Source organism: Haliotis rubra, unplaced genomic scaffold (genome assembly GCF_003918875.1).
Source record: "Haliotis rubra isolate DU_JTF1 unplaced genomic scaffold, ASM391887v1 Scf192, whole genome shotgun sequence".
Classification (NCBI taxonomy): Eukaryota; Metazoa; Mollusca; class Gastropoda; order Lepetellida; family Haliotidae; genus Haliotis; species Haliotis rubra.
The window spans coordinates 457,099-478,378 of NW_025765914.1; the positions used below are offsets into that span (position 1 = coordinate 457,099).

The 21,280-nt window shown below is 38.3% G+C and overlaps 1 protein-coding gene across 1 annotated transcript; it reads right to left on the bottom strand.

Moving 5' to 3' along the window:
• Positions 1–8,659: 8,659 nt before the first annotated feature.
• On the bottom strand, positions 8,660–17,741 carry LOC124274571. Its single transcript, XM_046709936.1, has 5 exons — positions 17,609–17,741; positions 17,004–17,163; positions 11,966–12,090; positions 10,745–10,829; positions 8,660–8,935 (listed from the first exon to the last, which is right to left on the bottom strand). Exons 1-5 carry the CDS (start codon positions 17,661–17,663, stop codon positions 8,818–8,820), a joined length of 543 nt encoding a protein of 180 aa, XP_046565892.1. The 5' UTR covers positions 17,664–17,741; the 3' UTR covers positions 8,660–8,817.
• Positions 17,742–21,280: the final 3,539 nt, after the last annotated feature.

The window sequence follows — 21,280 nt, forward strand, 5'->3', positions numbered from 1 at the left end:
AAATCAATGTCCCGCCCCACTTCCCATAATTTCTAAGCATACATTTTAACCCCCTACCTCCCCAGAACAAAATGGGTGACACCCCCAACCCACACGCCCTTGAAATCACCATCACCCCTAGACATAAATTATGAATGGTCCCTTACCAGGAATCTGAGACTCTGTCATGGAAACCTAAGGTATCGGTATTGATTCTGCTGACATTGAAGACAAAATGAGAATGTTCCGTCATATTAGTTTAACCGACCAAATAAGCTTCATCAGCATCCATTGTACTTTCCAGAGTTGTCAATGATTTCCACAAGAACGCCCTCTGTGAGCACCACAAGTCACGATTTGTACAGTTGATTTAAACGTAGTTTTATTTAATAAATGAATAGGGATTGGTGAACAATTTGTTATAGCTTATATCAACCCCGCTTCCACACAACATGTAACATAAATTGCAAGTGAGAACACGATATACATTATCATACAAGTTAACACTGCGTGTAGTTAACAACTGCATGTTACACAGAATTGCACAAATATGCTGAAAATAAATTGGTGTGATATGTATTTGTAATTTTATCTGAATCTATCAGGTGAACACATGTATGAGTAATTGGTCAGCTACAATTTAGTGCACCTGATGAGTTTAAGGAATAAGGAACATATGGAGACTTGTAAGTTGCCAACACAAGGACGGAGTTCCAGCAGTCAATTTCAGATAATGTATTAAGTCATAATGAAAGGAATCTATTACAGTTTACTGAAACTGTACACACTACACAATGGCAGTTGCCGGATTTCCAAATTATTAATATTTGTAAAGAAATTCCTGTGTATGGCTTTTTGATAAATTCGGACCCAGCTATCCTTGTGAAAGAAAACACTGGGCAATATATCGCTATGTGGTAGTAATAACTAGTAGTGCGATATCTTGGTGAATCGAGGCACAATTTCACGTTGTCACAACGTTGTCACAACGTTATGCTTTCGTCCTTACAACGTTATTCTGTGGACTCCATTTACGTTGTCACAATGTTATGCTTTCGTCCGTACAACGTTATTCTGTGGACTCCCATTTACGTTGTCACAACGTTATGCTTTCATTGTCACAACGTTATTCTGTGGACTCCATTTACGTTGTCACAAAGTTATGCTTAAAAAAGTTTTGTCCGTACAACGTTATTCTGTGGACTCCCATTTACGTTGTCACAATGTTATGCTTTCGTCCGTACAACGTTATTCTGTGGACTCCCATTTACGTTGTAACAACGTTATGCTTTCATTGTCACAACGTTATTCTGTGGACTCCATTTACGTTGTCACAACGTTATACTTTCGTCAGTACAACGTTATTCTGTGGACTCCATTTACGTTGTCACAACGTTATACTTTCGTCAGTACAACCTTATTCTGTGGACTCCCATTTACGTTGTCACAACGTTATGCTTTCGTCGGTACAACGTTATTCTGTGGACTCCATTTACGTTGTCACAACGTTATGCTTTTTACGCTGTAACAACGTTGTCACAACGTTATTCTGTGGACTCCATTTACGTTGTCACAACGTTATGTTTTCATTGTTACAACGTTATTCTGTGGACTCCATTTACGTTGTCACAACGTTATGCTTTCGTCCGTACAACGTTATTCTGTGGACTCCATTTACGTTGTCACAACGTTATGTTTTCGTTGTTACAACGTTATTCTGTGGACTCCATTTACGTTGTCACAACGTTATGCTTTCGTCCGTACAACGTTATTCTGTGGACTCCATTTACGTTGTCACAACGTTATGCTTTCGTTGTCACAACGTTATTCTGTGGACTCCATTTACGTTGTCACAACGTTATGCTTTCATTGTCACAACGTTATTCTGTGGACTCCATTTACGTTGTCACAACGTTATGCTTTCGTCCGTACAACGTTATTCTGTGGACTCCATTTACGTTGTCACAACGTTATGCTTTTGTTGTCACAACGTTATTCTGTGGACTCCATTTACGTTGTCACAACGTTATGTTTTCGTTGTTACAACGTTATTCTGTGGACTCCATTTACGTTGTCACAACGTTATGCTTTCGTCCGTACAACGTTATTCTGTGGACTCCCATTTACGTTGTCACAACGTTATGCTTTCGTTGTCACAACGTTATTCTGTGGACTCCCATTTACGTTGTAACAACGTTATGCTTTCGTTGTCACAACGTTATTCTGTGGACTCCATTTACGTTGTCACAACGTTATGCTTTCGTCCTTACAACGTTATTCTGTGGACTCCATTTACGTTGTCACAACGTTATGCTTTCGTCCGTACAACGTTATTCTGTGGACTCCCATTTACGTTGTCACAACGTTATGTTTTCGTTGTTACAACGTTATTCTGTGGACTCCCATTAACGTTGTCACAACGTTATGCTTTCGTTGTTACAACGTTATTCTGTGGACTCCCATTTACGTTGTCACAACGTTATGCTTTCGTTGTTACAACGTTATTCTGTGGACTCCCATTTACGTTGTCACAACGTTGTGACACGCCGTTGCACAGTGGCGTGATATTAAAGTTGTCACTAATAATGGAAATTACGTTTTTGTGACATCAGTATATTCATTGGATGGTAAGCATGTAATATAACAGGTAAATAATGCACTACTAAGTATTGAAGTTAAAACAACTTAAACATATATATATCAAATTATCTTTATCATTGCATTGTTAACGCGTCTTGACAATTGATTATTGTATTGTAGTCATGGGCAGATGGCCTGCACTATTTCCGTAATAAAGAATTAAAGAATAAATAATGCACTGCGGTCTTGTTTTCTGCAGAAATTACGATGTCACTTTTGTTCTTACGATTTTCGGGAAAGACACAGTTTACGTTGCATCAACGTTAACGTTTCAGAAAATATGAAACATTTTGTTGTAACATGTTGTATGACCATAGTTTAGCTTATATTCCGCTCGTAATAACCTTGTCATGACTGGTTGTCTGCACATGTATCAACCTCTTGCTTACTTCGCAAAACAGAACTTTTCAAGCACAATTCGTATAATTTGTTTACGGGATTATGCTTATTTGAGGCATGTTCAAAGCGCATTGGAAACCATTCTCATCTTGTTTGTACTTTGTTTCTTTGGTGCACGTAGTTTGATACTGTTTTGACCTTTCATATTAACGATCTGGAATTGATGAAGCTTATAAAGTTGCTTATTGTCCCTATGGTTAAACATTTGCATGAAAATGAATCTCTATAAAGAGGATATAGGTTTCATGGCTCATGTTATGAACTTTGTGAAGAGATCATTATTGATGTAAAACATACTAACATCATGTACGTGCGGTAATTTACGTGACAATAGTAATGACTCCAAGGCCAACCATTGTTGAAGACAGTGGAATCTGTTAAATCCGGACACTGTGTAAACCGGTTTTCTCCATAATCCGCACTACTCTTTACTGGGTCCCGGCAAATTTGCTTTTTATCATTAAAGCTTGCTTTATAATCCGGACTCTCTCAATTACGGAGTACGGACTAAAATATCATATTCAACTCTTAATACGAATCCTGTGTGGAATATGTGGAGGAACTGAATTCCGGCAACACGTGTCGATCGTAAGTGACGACGAAATAGATATTTGGTGGGTTATATCCATCCATCCATCCATCCATCCATCATCTACAGTCCAATAACACCGTTCTGTTGAACTTGTAGGGTAACTAACTAATGAGGATAGGTGCAATAGATAGGGGATGCAATGGAAAGGGGAAATGCTACGGGTACGGATCCTATTCGAAATGATTTGAAACTTAAATCGTTTTAGCGAATTATAGACTCTTTGACTGTGTGTTAAACAAAATATTATGGTAAATAGGCATAACTTAATAGTTCATAGCTTCTAGAATTCGGGCCAATATTCAATTACACAAGTCCTCTGAAACCGGTGTTAGGACTGCATCATACTTGGCTCCTTGTCCCTCTCCAACGATACATGGCCAGTCTCCAAATGTACAGTAAATTGTCATACTACTTACATTTTGCGACCCCTACCACAATCTTTACCATTTTTAGCAACCAGTACCTAAATTGATGAATTAAAGTTTGCAAACACAAGCACATTATTTGGAATTGTATTACTAAGCATGGGGTAGGTACTGAAATACATGTATGTATAAAAATACACGGAAAAATTGCTGGAGTTCTGTCTAATCTGATGACTAAAGGAAGGCTGAGGGGTATCAGGTTTAAAATGAGAGCAGTTATTTTCTCAAGCATTGCATGATCGTAATCGCGGACCCATGGTGCCTCCAGGTTACATTCACCGGGTACAGACAACAACTGTTTCCAGAAACTTTCATTGGCATCCATGGGAGGTGCTTTATCATGCTCACCATCACCCTTTGTTGCTTTCATTATTTCTAAAGGGTTTATTTGTTTTTTTTTTAAATATGCTCTTCTTTTCCCATATTTTCAGTCCAAACCTTTAATTTTGCCTTCAGGGATTGGCAATTTGGAGAAGTACCTTTTCTTTCCTTGTATTATATTGTAATTTTCTCCAAATTGATTGATGTCTTTTAGACATTGGGTTCCCAGACCATCATATTTTACGGCACAGCTCTATCACGGACATGTTTCTCCTAGTTTCATTAAGTTTTACAATGAACCTGTCTTTTGATATTATCATCACATGTTTTTTCTTTGAAAACAGTGTGAGAATAGAAACAACAATTAACTTCATTCCACAGCATGTGGAACAAAATATTAACAGGATTTTCAGAGATATTCGCAACTGGTGGAGAAATTTCGGGGCCGATTGGCTCTATGCCAGAAGAGTTTGTTTCGGAAAGACGAAAGAGGTTCGTGAACGCGGACGTCCAATTCGAAGTTTTTGGTTTCCTGCCACTTGGGCATTCTGCTCTTGCAAAGGTTCCCGACGGGCTCCAGTTGTGGCTTCAACTGGCTCACGGCGCATGTGGATTTTAAGGCGTTGGTCTCGGAGATCTTACTCCGTCAGGTCGCTTTTGCACACTTAAGTAGTGCGTTTTGGAGATGGTTGGACCAAGATATTTACTCAAGTCTTTAATAAGTTGCTGGTCCACTCAACCTGAGATGTACTCGCAAGGGCAAGTGCTGACTTCAGAATCTATTCCAATCAGAAGGGGAATATTCCAGGGGGACTCCTTTAGTCCTTTTCTTTTTTGTTTGTCTTTACATCCTTTGAATTTTCTGCTCAATAAAGAGGAGGGTTACCATCCCGGACCTCCTCATCACAGATCCCCAACACCGCTTTCTAACCCCCTTTACATGGGTGACATCGAACTAGTTGCCTAAAGGAGACGCCAATTTGAAAGAGCAGGTTCTCCTTGTCGAGTCCTTTCTAAATGATATTGGCATGACATTTGGACTCGACAAATGTAATACTCTTCATTTGAAACGTGGCAAGGTAATTAATGATGAATAATTATTGAGGTATTGAGCACTTTGTGGAAGATCAGGCCTACACCTACCTTGGAATGCAAGTTCGAGACATGTATAAATCTCGCTTAATGAAAATCTCAGAGCTAAATGCTCGAAAGAAGGCCAAAGTCATTTACTATTCTTTTGGAGTAGTTGATTGGACAAAACAAGATATCCAGTGTCTTGACCGCCTGACCAGAAGGATCATGGCTGATAACAGAGCCCACAACCCTCGTTCCTCTCGTTCACATATGCCAATCAATTCGGGACGTCGGTGTTTGATTAATGTGGAGACTCTTCATGATAGAATTCTATTGTGTACATGTACTTTTGCACATATTTATATTTATCGGATGTTCCTCTAGTGACGCATGTAAAGGCTCATGATGAAAGCAAGGAATGCCACAGCTTTTTTAAGCGTGCCAAGGTTGTTGGACATAATCTCAAATTTGAGGCTGATGGCGATGTACTGCTGGACAATACAGTGATGGGAGTAAACCAGGTGAAGTCCTTCACCAAATCCGTCCAGAGTCGGATATTTGTGGAGAAGCTTTTATGATAAACCATTGCAGTGTGTGGAACAGAATATCAATTCAACGACTCCTTTGCCTAGGTGAAGTCGACTGGTCTTAAATGTGAAACTGAGGGCTTTCGTTTAGCTGCCCAGGACCAGTCACTTCCCACTCGCTAATGGCTAAAATGTGAAATTAATGATATGGGTAAAATTGGAATTGACTTGGATTTTTTCCGCAGTATAATTCACACTTTAATCCTTGTCACAAGATTATCATTTCACATGTTCACTTTTGTCACGTGCACAGTCACAATGACCCAATGTGCTAAACTTCTTTAGTTTAGAGAAAGATCGGCGAAAATCTTCAATTGTAAACAAAACAAAGCAAGTAGGGGTCGTCTCAAAAGTTAAACCAGGAGGAAAACAAAATCTCGACAACCTTGAAAAGGAAGTCATACCTCGAATGGTTTTCAAGCTCTATGACCAGAAAATACCAGCAACACATCGTTGATTCAGGCAGAATAGGCAACTCCTTCAACATTTCTAAAACAACACTTGTCATTGCTCTTCACGAAATGGGGTTCAGATACAAAGGTCGGGGGGATGACAGGGGCGCATTCAGGGGAAAATATTCTATACTCACTATGAGATCTTGTTATCTCCGCAGTATTGGGGAGTATTGCTCTCTGGGGTTCCAGGTCGTCCACCTGGATGAGACATTAGTAAATAAGAAAAACATTCCACTGACTACATGTTGTTGTCCACGGGCGTCTCCAGCAGAGCGCCCACAGTCCCATCTGGTAAGGGGAGAAGACTCATGGTACTCCATGCCAGTACGCGTGAACTGGGGGCCATTGATGGATGTGTGCTTGTGTTTGAAGCCAAGTCTACGACTGGTGATTATCACCAGGAAATGAATGGTGAGGTGTTTCCTGGACTGGATGGAACATCAACTCCCACCTTGTCTGGATAAACCGAGCCTCATTGTAATGAACAACGCCAGCTTAGCCCTACATCAAGGTCATGTTGTCCTGAGAACGCCGGTCCTCCGTTGTGAACTCAACCCCATTGAGTTGATCTGGGCCAATTGCAAGGGGTTTGTGGCTAGGCATAACACGTCTTTCAAACTCTCTGACGTGAAGGAGCTGGCTCATGCTTCGTACGGGAGGATAACTCCAGAGGTTTGGCTGAAAGCTGAGGATTACGTCATTGCCATTGAGAGAGAGTACCGACGTCGTGACGGCACTGATATTGGTCATGTTCAACCAATCGTCATCTCTCTGGCCGACTCCGAATCAGAATCCAGTGGCTCCGACATTGATGAAACCTGATTCAGCCTCATTTAGTGATGAATCGTACTTGAATCATCATGCTATATTCACTTGCTCCACACCTTCAAATAATTGAAACATATTATAAGACAACGAAGCCTCCCGTGATGTGTTTTACGTTCAAATGGTATCACCAAAGTATATAAGATACTTTAAATTTCTATGACAATCTATCGATTCACATTTTACTTCATATGTTTCCTAAATTGCGTTGTGACATCTTTATTCGCATTGAGGTTATTGTCCAGACGGACGGACGGGCGGACATCACTTCTCACTCCTGAAGCCACCCTCCACTTTGTGGCGGAAATAATCAGACACATATACGGGAATGTATGCCAAATACACATGAAAATACTCAATATTACATTGAAATAGTTGGGCGATGGGATAGCCTAGTGGTTAAAGCATTCGCCCGTCACGCCGAAAATCCGGGTTCGATTCCCCACATGGGTACAATGTGTGAAGCCCCTATCTGGTGTCCCCGCCGTGATATTGCTGAAATATTGCTAAAAGCGGCGTAAATCAACAGTCACATTGAAATAGCAGAATATTTACAAGTACGTTTTTCGTAAGATCATAATAATATTAAGTCCGTTAGATGTCTCAATATAAACGAGTTACATTTCTTTCAGTTAGAAATTAATATATTTTTGTTTTCAACGGTTTTTCTTTTACTAATAGATTTAATACAAGCTATTTTGTTGATATAAACTTCAATTATTGATGTCAGCCATGCAATTAATTATACATGTTTTCTGATCTAAATTATTTCAAATGTAAATTTCAAATACATGTTATCGCCAAGAAATGAAAATTGAAGACCACTGAAACCCAAACCAACAATTAAAGGAACGATTTGAGACGAGCCTTAAATGACAATGCACGTGCAAGTGAATCTTCCAATCTCAACAGTGCGGCATGCAGTTGTTGTCATTCATCTCTGATTGTGACGTCAGTTATAATCTGTTTATTAAAATCAGCTAAACATGCAAATTTAATACTTATTTACCTGTAAAACAACCTTTTCGAAGATGGTGGGATAAAGATAATAAAAGAAATCATATTTGTTTGAATTGCGCATTTCCATTAAGAGATAAAAAAAATGAAAGCCAAAAACCATTTTATTTCTATTTCCGTGAGTACTTTAGAAGCTGCAGTTGTGTGTAGTGAAATCTATTTGGGTCAGTTCAAGCTTCTACAGGAAATTCATGCAGTTCTCTCTCACTCACACACACACACACACACACACACACACACACACACACACACACACACACACACACACACACACACACACACACACATCTCTTGCAGTCTCTCTCTCACACACACACACACACACATAAATAAATAATGAAACAGTTGGGGATCTGAATATTTTATTGATCTTATTCGATGAGTTTCAACAGATATGTTTTCCTGTGTCATCTGTGGATTTCCTGGTCGGTCCCTTGTGAAAGCTGGGAACACCTTCAGATTTCATGGGTATTTCCTTCTACAGACAGATGCGTTATCCGAATCTAGCATCGTCCCGGTAATTGCTCCAGGGCAGTGGCCATCAGGCGACCCAAGAGAATGGAGTCGTCTGTTGAGCAATCGGGCGTCTCCGCCACACGTTCTCTGACGCAAGTAGATAAACTAATAAAGAGACAAGTTTGTTAGCAAATTTCCAGATGATATGATCTCTCGGTAACTGAACATATACCAAGGGTGCTATAACCATCGGTCTATGAAGAATTAACCAAGCTAAAGACTCTATCATAGCACCCTATCAGCTTGTATTTACAACTTAACCCTTCCTGTTCGTTGGCTTCATCACATGTGCTATTTGCTGTAACAGTTTTTCTTAGTCCCCACTTGGCCTCACCCAGTTATGTGCCACTTATTATTCAATAGCATTGTGTTGTTCATGTTAATCTGCTGTATATAAATACATCCATTAGTCACTTTTACCGTGATAACGGTGTAAGAATCTACACCGAAACATCGCTCTGTGCAAAAAACAAGAAGTTGTCATCCATAAAGTTGTATGTTTCATTACTTCTAGAAATGATTGTAACTATGAGTGCTATGAAACTCTATTATATACTCAAGTCTAGAAAAGACTAATTACGTATACACAAAGAACTTTATTAAGCACCCCCTGTATTTTTGCAATAATAGGTTTTCAACACGTACATAAAACGTCTCGTGGTGACCACGATTTTTTCTGGCCCGTATGATCCTTTGACTCATTAAAAAAAGACAAAATGATTGGAATCCATGTTGAATTTATGATAACGATTGCTCACTTTTTAAAAAACACTGATTTTCATACAAAACCCAGTTGAGTTGAGTTGAGTTGGGTTTTACGTCACATCGTCATTATTCCAGCCATATAGTGACGAGATCAAGTCAGAATTCATACACGTTTTAAATAAGTCCAAAAAAGAGTTGGCCACAGTCGGTTTACTCATGACTATTTGCTCAAAACGAATGGCGATGGAACTCTTGCGATGAAGTGTTCACCAGCAAGCATATACTGCTTGACTGTGGGGACTTTTCCACTGGAAGGGATTCACATTATGAAGCGATAAATCTGAAAGATCTGTTTTACCGCGACACCGGACATCTCATTGTTAGCCACCTGAGGGAAGTCGGCCTGTACCATAAATTGTAACTATATTGCAATGTGAATGACGGATTGCTTGTTTTTGAATTTAGTGCTACGACACTTTCTGTTTCTAAATAATAATGTAACGAATATATATGTTTTAAAAAGCAAAGTACAAGTATGGCCCTGGAATGTTTAATGTTGTATCTATTGGTGAATGTGAACATTCAAAATGTCATTTTGCGTGTCTTACACGATTCAAGGTTAATAACAAGTGAATGAGTGAGTTTAGTTTTATGCCGCTTTTAGCAATATTCCAGCAATATCACGGCGGGGGGACACCACAAACGGGCTTCACACATTGTACCCATGTGGGGAATCGAACTCGGGTCTTTAGCGTGGCGAGCGAACGCTTTAACCGCTAGGCTACCCCACCGCCCCAATAACGAGAGTAACCTCCATGTGACTTTATGAACCCCAGCACTCTCCTCCGCATACGCCATGTTAGCCTCCTAATCATCTGATGGTCCAGTCTACGCAACTCCTCGTGTACAGCAGCTTCCAATTGGGTCAGGTTTGTACAAGAGGATCCCTTTGTTGCACACAACGACCAAACATGTCCCAGATATGCTCCAAAGGGTTAAGATCGGGGCTCATTCAATCGTGAGATATGTCAGGGGGTGCTTAACTAAGTTCTTTGTGTATTATATTGATTAGGTGGCTGTCTAATAAACTCATTGTTTATTTACTCAGGTCTTTGTGTGTGGATTGGTAGCGGTACCCCTTGTCAAGCGAGCTTATTCCCTAATATACTCGGGTTTCAATAATACTATGAGATATTATAAGCTACTTGCCACATATCATCCGGATAATTCCGGCACATTGATAACGACGACTGAAGCATCGAGTTGTTTAAGCACTTTTCTCCCGCTACAAATGCTGAAACAGATATGAAGGAAGATTGGTCGAACACATTTACAGACGAAATGTTAATCATCAACATAATCAATATAATAACCACAATAATAACCGATGAGAATATATGTGGACGATATCATCTGTAGAAATCCCTTCATAATCAAACTCAAAGCAACCGTCCCTAGATCACATTCGGTTTTTAAAATTCTTCATATTTTTGCGATTGCAACAACGATGTGATTGTAATTATAACCAATCACTATCCCAGTAGTAAATATTGCTAGCGACTTGTCACTTCCCATTACTCCAAAGAGAGAAGAGTTAACATAACTGTTGCGAACACAATTTCACATGGCACTCATTTAAAGTGATTTCCACAACCACTGCTACATTATCTCCCCTGACACCCACTTAAAATAGAGCTACATAACCATTGGTTTATGATATCCACTGACACCCACTTCAATAGATCTACAAAACCATTGGTTTATGATAACCTATGGCACCAACTTAAAAAGAGCTACATAACCATTGTTTTATGATGTCATATGGCACCAACTATAAAAGAGCTACATAACCATTGGTTTATGATCTTCTCCGAAACCAATTAAAAAGAGCTACATAACAATTGGTTTATGATATCCACTGACACCCACTTCAATAGATCTACAAAACCATTGGTTTATGATAACCTATGGTACCAACTTAAAAAGAGCTACATAACCATTGTTCATGATGTCATATGGCACCAACTATAAAAGAGCTACATAACCATTGAGCTCCGAAACCAATTAAAAAGAGCTACATAACATTTGGTTTATGATATCCTATGACACCCACTTAGAAAGAGCAACATAACTCTTGATTTATGATTTATCCTATGACACCCACTTTAGATTAACGACAGAACCATTGGCATATGATCTCTTATGACACCCAAGTAAAGAGGTTTACAAAAAACAATCTCCAATGGCAGTTGCGTAAAGAAAATGTATAGAACCACACAATCTCCCATTACACCAACGTGAAAAGAATCTAGTTATCCAGCGTATACACAATGTCCCTGTTCATAGCATCATGGGTATCTTGTTTGTTAAATAGATATTCGTAATATCTTTATAAGTTTTATAATGTTTATCTAATTTCATGCAGCATACCTTGACTGTTCTGGCAAATGAAATTCCACTGACTGTAAAAGAGTCTCAGGGTCATGTATGATTCCATCTCATTACACTGTCTGGTAACATCAGTACAGTTCCGGAATCCCTCCAGGATCCTGGACCTTACAGAAACAATAACGATGACACGAGTGAGTGAACGGGCGGGCGGTTGAATGGGTGAGTGAGTGGTATTTACCGGTTAGGTTAGCGAGTGAAAGATGCGCAGATAAGTAAGCGAGTAAAAGATTACATAAGCCCGTTTAACGCCGAAAGTGACACATTTACCTAATACTATACATTACCCCATTTAACATGAAAGGTATTCACATTTACCTATATGTGACAGGATGAAATGTTTGTATATATTTAGTGTTTTATTCGTTAGTTTTAACTGAATTAAATATTCAGTTTAGTGTATTTTAAACATTATATACTTCACTCTTCAGCTTCTCTTAACCCCTCTCTCAGCTTACTGCATGAGTTTTCTGCCTCAGCCACAGTCACCTAGAGCACTGCCACACAATAGCCTGCCCAAGCGCGCCACTTACTGTCCCTTTGTCATAAACCTTGTTAGTTTACTGTCCCCTGTTTTAAGGTTTGAAGTTTATTATCAGTTAAGAACGTTTCAACTGGTCACAAGGCATTTGTGGATTTTAAAGCTCACACGTTTTGACTTATTTCGACATTTATAGGAGCTCTTGAGATCATTTCTGAAGGTTAGTCTATTTCCATACTTTTTGTAGTTTGTACATACTCATTGGATGTATACGCATATTGTGTTTATGCGTTGATAATTTGGCTGCTTTGTCATATTGTAAATATTGAGAAAGTTTGTGATAACTAGTTGTGTTGCAGAATGTAATGCATTATAAGTCTAATTAATTACAAACGGTAAATAATTCAATAATTCAGTAAGCTATTTATCAGTGTTAAACTTAATCTTTAAGTACTATACAGCTGTCGTATGGATGTGTAAATGTATGAATGTATGAATGTGTAAATGTATGAATGTATAATGTGTGAATGTAAGAATGAAGCAGGGATTTGCCATTATATATATTTTAAATGTTTCTCATTAATCAACAATAACTAAATAACTAAACGTATTTGTTGTATTGTTATTGCTGTCATTTGATTAGTCTGCACAGTGTGTATATATGTTTCATTTATTCGTGAAGATGAAGGTGTATTGCTCGTGAAGCTGTCGGTGTGTACTGACTATACCCAGGTCCACACACTTGGTGGGTTTATTATATTTTATATATGCATTGTGTAATGTTGTTGTCAGTACACACCGACAGCTTCACGAGCAATACACCTACATCTGCACGAATAAATGAAACATATATACACACTGTGCAGACTAATCAAATGACAGCAATAACAATACAACATTACATGATAAGAAATGCTAATTTCCCTATATGATATGATATGTATATGCCTATCTATGTATGAATTAAAGTATAAATGGAATGTGTCATCAATGAAATATTGAGGCAATGTATATGGAATAAATTAGCAATAATGATATTTTGTAAATGGTTATATTTAAAGATATTGATGATTGATATTATCTATCAGCATATATTTATGTTTGTCTAAAGATTGTTTTAATTGTTTCAGGGTTTTTTACATGGACTATCAGAAATAAAGGGCCATAATGCGAACACCACCATGTCTGTTCTAATGATTGAAACAGTTCCGGTTTCATATACATTACCCAATTTAACATGAAAGGTATTCACATTTACCTTTACATTACCCCATTTAACATGAAAGGTATTCACATTTACCTTTACATTACCCCATTTAACATGAAAGGTTTTCACATTTACTTGTACATTACCCCATTTAACATGAAAGGTATTCACATTTACCTGTACATTACCCCATTTAACATGAAAGGTATTCACATTTACCTTTACATTACCCCATTTAACATGAAAGGTATTCACATTTACCTATATGTGACAGGATGAAATGTTTGTATATATTTAGTGTTTTTATTCGTTAGTTTTAACTGAATTAAATATTCAGTTTAGTGTATTTTAAACATTATATACTTCACTCTTCAGCTTCTCTTAACCCCTCTCTCAGCTTACGACATGAGTTTTCTGCCTCAGCCACAGTCACCTAGAGCACTGCCCAAGCGCGCCACTTACTGTCCCTTTGTCATAAACCTTGTTAGCTTTACTGTCCCCTGTTTTAAGGTTTGAAGTTTATTATCAGTTAAGAACGTTTCAACTGGTCACAAGGCATTTGTGGATTTTAAAGCTCACACGTTTTGACTTATTTGGTCATTTATAGGAGCTCTTGAGATCATTTCTGAAGGTTAGACTATTTCCATACTTTTTGTAGTTTGTACATACTCTTTGGATGTATACGCATATTGTGTTTATGCGTTGATAATTTGGCTGCTTTGTCATATTGTAAATATTGAGAAAGTTTGTGATAACTAGTTGTGTTGCAGAATGTAATGCATTATAAGTCTAATTATTTACAAACGGTAAATAATTCAATAATTCAGTAAGCTATTTATCAGTGTTAAACTTAATCTTTAAGTACTATACAGCTGTCGTATGGATGTGTAAATGTATAATGTGTAAATGTATGAATGTATAATGTGTAAATGTATGAATGTATGAATGTATAATGTGTGAATGTAAGAATGAAGCAGGGATTTACCATTATATATATATTAAATGTTTCTCATTAATCAACAATAACTAAACGTATTTGTTGTATTGTTATTGCTGTCATTTGATTAGTCTGCACAGTGTGTATATATGTTTCATTTATTCGTGAAGATGAAGGTGTATTGCTCGTGAAGCTGTCGGTGTGTACTGACTATACCCAGGTCCACACACTTGGTGGGTTTAATTATATTTTATATATGCATTGTGTAATGTTGTTGTCAGTACACACCGACAGCTTCACGAGCAATACACCTACATCTGCACGAATAAATGAAACATATATACACACTGTGCAGACTAATCAAATGACAGCAATCTACAACATTACATGATAAGAAATGCTAATTTCCCTATATGATATGATATGTATATGCCTATCTATGTATGAATTAAAGTATAAATGGAATGTGTCATCAATGAAATATTGAGGCAATGTATATGGAATAAATTAGCAATAATGATATTTTGTAAATGGTTATATTTAAAGATATTGATGATTGATATTATCTATCAGCATATATTTATGTTTTGTCTAAAGATTGTTTTAATTGTTTCAGGGTTTTTTACATGAACTATCAGAAATAAAGGGCCATAATGCGAACACCACCATGTCTGTTCTAATGATTGAAACAGTTCCGGTTTCATATACATTACCCAATTTAACATGAAAGGTATTCACATTTACCTGTACATTACCCCATTTAACATGAAAGGTTTTCACATTTACCTGTACATTACCCCATTTAACATGAAAGGTATTCACATTTACCTATTTAACATGACATTACCCCATTTAACATGAAAGGTATTCACATTTACCTGTACATTACCCCATTTAACATGAAAGGTATTTTTACCTGTACATTACCCCATTTAACATGAAAGGTATTCCATTTACCTGTACATTACCCCATTTAACATGAAAGGTATTCACATTTACCTGTACATTACCCCATTTAACATGAAAGGTTTCACATTACATTACCCCATTTACATTTTTCACCCCATTTAACATGAAAGGTATTCACATTTACCTGTACATTACCCCATTTAACATGAAAGGTTTTCACATTTACCCCCATTTAACATGTACACATTTACCCCCATTTAACATGAAAGGTATTCACATTTACCTATACATTACCCCATTTAACATGAAAGGTTTTCACATTTACCTGTACATTACCCCATTTAACATGAAAGGTATTCACATTTACCTGTACATTACCCCATTTAACATGAAAGGTATTCACATTTACCTATACATTACCCCATTTAAAATGAAAGGTATTCACATTTACCTGTACACAGCCCATTTAATGTTGTGTATTTACCTGTACACTACTCCACGCAATAGAGATCTGTAAACTTTCTCATGTAATTTAGAAAGTAACGCATTTACCTGTACACTGCCTCATGTAATATAGAAAAAAACGCGCATTTGCCTGTCCCCTACCCCATGTAATATACCGCTAGGTGGGTACCGCATTTACCATTATTCCACAACACAGAGGGACACACATTTAACCTATTGCATTAATCTATATATCATAGAACGTAACGTCGTATACCACGACCCTATATCACATGGAAGGTGAATTTTTACCAATATTTAGTATATATACTCCATGTCTATACATGCGTAAGGGGCGATGGAATAGTCTAGCGGTCAACGCGTCCGCTCTTCATGCCGATGACTCGATTCTAATTTGCCTATAGCCGTGTACACACAGGTTACATGGCGGTGGCAAACAACGAATTTATCTAACCGTTTCTCCGACTGATGGAAGGTCCAGGTTTATTGTCCTTTCATAACTATTGAGTATGTTTGTTCACGTCCGCGAAACAACCTACCACAGGTGCTCAGATTGGAGAGCATTGATACCACTGTATTCACTCGCACACACACACACACACACACACACACACACACACACACACACACACACACACACACACACACACACACACACACACACACACGCACACACACACACATTCACACAGACACACACACACACATTCACGCACACACACATATGACATCTTCTAAACATGGAGGTATGGTAGTAATACGTTTTGCTCGTTTATCTAAATCGGTTTCGTCTGTATGGCTAACGAACTGTTGCAGATGAAATATCTAGATAGGAGAGACTCACTGGCATAACTGTGTTTACATGTGTGTGAGAGTACGTTCCGGTGCGTTATCTGTTGACGGGGTGTGTGAAAAAAAATGTCCTTTCAGTCACCAATCAGAAAGTAGCTGCATATTGCAGTGTCAGATCAGGTACCTGATATCTCCATACTAGAAGTCACACAAGTAGGTGCCTACTTACTCGCAGGGTAAAGCAATCCTCCCATCCACAACGATGTTCTGTGGGCCCTCCATGGTGTGTATATAGCGGAAGTAATGAATGCAGGGGGTCAGCGACTCTATACATTGATCCTCAGGGATCTGCCGGCGTTGTGTCTCATGGTCATAATAGGGAAACAGAGCTAGAGACAGTAAGATAACAGTTTAGTTGAACACTTTTTTAAAATAATAATGCTTTAAGTGATTTCCTTTCGCGGATTTACTTTGCTTACCCATGGAAGGATTCCGAGATCGTGGATTCGAACTGCAGATTGATTCTAATTTATGTTGTATTTTCCTTAGAGCTACTACAGTACTACACTTATACAATCCGTTATTATGTTCACCTGATGTAAGATTTATACTTTTCAAAGCTTTACAATGAGTAAGTCTTCGAGATCATGACTGTCCGAAAGGAAAGGAACAGTTCCGCCTTAACCGATCACCCCTAGGTTGCCCAGCGTAAGAGGAATAAATGAGTATCTAATTAAAACCTATATACACCCTATTGTGATCATTTAGTAGATAGATTAGGAAAACGATGAACTTACTATTTGAAAATCTGAAAATACTCAACAATTCACTCACCAAATGAAAAACATATGGCTGGCAGACACAGCAGGAAGACTGCTCGTTCAAACATCGTCAGCGACTTGTTCCCAGTGAATAACTAGTGTGGCTCTAACATAATACATATATAGAGGGTATTACTGGCAGTAATTGCCTCAACACACGAAGTATTTTAGGGAGTAGCCCGGAGAGATTCGTCTAAACGTAATCGCTTCGTTAGGTCATGATCCGCAATTACGTTTCCGAAGGTCAACACTACCAGTAAGTGGGCATTTCAATCCTTTACCATTGGGCAACATCCACAGGTGTTATGCTGGTTAAGGAGGAAACACAGTGACTGCGATTTTGGGAAGTGAACCCGCGATCATAGGCTTCTCTCCAGGCCAAGAATAAAGACGAATCGCAACTAACGGATCGTGGCAGCGAACCGCATGAATCAGTTGGGTGGGGTGGGATCGAGAATTGGGGACGGGAAAATTAAGTGTACGTGTAGAGAGGGGACATCTAGACAAGGGATGTGTGAATTTGTGTTGACCGTAGACAGGAGATATGTGTGTGGGTGTATGTTAGAGAGGGGAGGTTTGTACAGGTGTGTACGGGTGGAGAGTAGATGTCTGTGCACAGGGAGACAGGAGATATGTGTGAGCGTGTAAGCGGGATATGTGTGAAACAGGATGTGTGTATGTGCATGTTGACATGAAACGTGTGTGTGTTCTTGGAGAAAAGGATGTGTGTGTGCTTGTTAACAGCATGTGTATCGTCGACCTGTCTCATTTACCAATTATATCAAGACAGTTTGTCAGTCATTATTTGGAACAAATCTACATGGCCAAACAAAGAACATTAAACTCAGAATACCAAATATGATGCGCCTGTTGATATGGACGTTAAAGCTCCTCTGAGTGCAGCGGTTGACAATGCCATTTGTCATGCCTGGAAACCTCGAACGTCATCTCGTATCCCCCCCAAAAAAACCCCAAACAAACAAACAAAACAAAGTAAAACCAAAACCAAACCAAACCAAAACAAAACAAAACAAGCCCTTTATGTTCTTTCAAAACATTGTATTCGCGAAAACGATATTTACGCAGGGACATACATAATTGTTATAAAGCACCGGAAGTCGCTGTGCAGCGTTACCTCCCTTGAGAGTACTCTGAGTCATAGTCTGTCAGCACATGGTCCTTCACATGGGCTTAACCAAAGTGGTAAACGTCTTACAGCATCATCACCTTAGGCGTCTCTTCTTCTGAATCAACCCGTGAAGATCCAGGTAGAATTGGTCTTCAGCAACCAATGCTTGTCGTAAGAGGCGGCGAACGGGATCGGTTGGTCAGGTTCGCTGACTTAGCTGACACATGTCAACGTATCCCAATTGCGTAGATCGATGTTCATGCTGTTGATCACATGATTGTCTGGTCAAGACTCGATTATTTACAGACTGCCGCCATATAGCTGGAATATTGCTGAGTGCAGTGTTAAAAGAACAACCAACCAACATCTTCTGAATCATCAATATCACTGGAAATAACGTATATACTGTGTTGTTTTGGAAAGTGGTAACAAAATGATAAAGTTAAGTGGTATAGGTACAAATAAAACGAGTTTTGTTAGGGACGGACTTGGGATTCGAACTCACACTGTTACACACTATCAGCGATTTGACCCACGTAGCCATCGATCCTTACATAAATATGTATTCTAGATCACTTTGTTTGTGTACCCCTCCGATAACTGTAACCCAACACGGCTCCCATTACAGGAAGTTATCAGCACACAATGCATTCAGAATGTGGACGAAGCACATGTAATCAGTAATTGTATGATTACCCCCATTACCTTATTTTATAGTCCTGACATCCGGAATCAATTTAGCTAGAAATCAAGCTATATTTTATCCATTAATAAAGTAAGAGTAGGAAAGTCATCCTGTTTTCCACATGCAAATAATTATGATCTATCAGGTCAAATAGATCTACATTGCTTTTATGGTTCACAAATGACTAAACTCGGCTTGCTGAAAAAATGTAAATAGATAATTTTATACAAATAGTGGAGACGCAAATACTCGCTGTATGTTCCTACAAAAACCTTAACTGCTTTTGCGTCAGTCACGACAAAAAGGAAATTACAACATAGAAATAACATTTGATCTTTAGATATATTTATATACTCAAAATGTCATTCTAAAGGTATTATTCAATTACATTTTATATACGGTTCTCGTGTTTGAATTTAAAATGATAATCATCTTTTCTTGCATACCCGACATTAAACTCATGATTAGCATTTGGTATTTTGCTCTACCTTTTCGAAGGAGTCAAATACTAGTATGATATGGGGTTCGCCGGCGATTTTTTCGCACCAGGTGGCGTGCGTGTACTAGTGGTTATAGGCGGGAACCGGAAGTTGATTACTTCATAGCGCTACGCTGTTTTGACATCACTGACACTGTACATATCAGTACATTTTTCCGTCGAAATGCCGCGGTATTGTTCTTTACCTGGTTGTACCAACTCCGGAGGACACAGATACCCATCTGATTCTGATTTACGACTGAAGTGGCGAGTGGCCATATGGCGAGTCGACCCAAAGACGAAGAAACTTTGGCAACCCGGAAAAACTGACGTTGTGTGTCAGTCACACTATACAGCACATGACTACACGGTGACGTTATTAGGTATAGATCAAGAATTTCAATTTCATCATGCTTGATTAATTTGAGAAAGAGTCGAAACAGATAAATGCATATACATTGTATTCACTTATTGACACTATTACATGTGTATTTAGCAAAGTAATTTACAGTCATATATCAATCAAATATTAATTGCAACATATTTTATTAAAAATTGTTCAATTTATCTCTCAATAATCGCCTGTGGAAAATGATAACCATCTTCTCTTGCATACCCGACATTAAACTCATGATTAGAATTTGTTGTTTTGCTCTACCTTTTCGAATTAGTCAAATATCTTAAAGTTTCATGACTTATATTTGAAATTGTCAAGGAGTAGGGTCGGATGTTATTGTGTTATTTTCATTGAATGAGTAGATCAGTAAGTGAGCCTTTCTGCAGTTGTTGATCACACACGTGACAAAGCCATCAGCTTAGTACCTTAACAAAATTATAAATTCTCACATATGTACGATAATTAATAAGTACATATGGGTAATTTCTGTTGCATTATCTTGCACTGACGGGCACAACTAATCGAACTGTCTGACTTGCCTCAATTGTCTGTGCAGAGTTGGGCCCCTTCTTCATTCAGAAACCTATCACTGAGGCAAGTCAAGGATTCACTGTACAAGCACAAGCATATATGGTCAAAATAGCGAACAAGATTTCAAAACCATTTAGCTATAACCGAAACTATGTTCAAAATGGCGTGAAACCCAACTTTCCAACAAACTCTCTTGCTAACTTAAGAGACAATCTGAAATTCCGATGACATGTTGAGTAATATGACTGACCAATTCACTCACAATGTAGTTCTGTACGTACCCGTGTTAACCCCAGCATTTGAATTTTGGAGTCAAATGTCATAGTGTGTGCAGTTGTTCGTAGTTTGATGAATTCTCTGGGTATTTCCTTATCAATGCAACTTCCCTGGCTAGCGTATATTATATATTTTTTGATTTGATTAATTAAGTTACACTTCACAACTCATGACAACCTTTCCAAATAA

Excerpts from the sequence above, each read along its gene's own strand:
- LOC124274571 (XM_046709936.1), bottom strand. The coding sequence starts at position 17,663 with ATGTTTGAACGAGCAGTCTTCCTGCTGTGTCTGCCAGCCATATGTTTT. Across the intron at positions 17,164-17,608 it reads AGCCATATGTTTTTCATTTG|CTCTGTTTCCCTATTATGAC; the intron begins GTGAGTGAATTG and ends TACTGTCTCTAG. Across the intron at positions 8,936-10,744 it reads AATTATCCGGATGATATGTG|TTTATCTACTTGCGTCAGAG; the intron begins GCAAGTAGCTTA and ends TCTCTTTATTAG.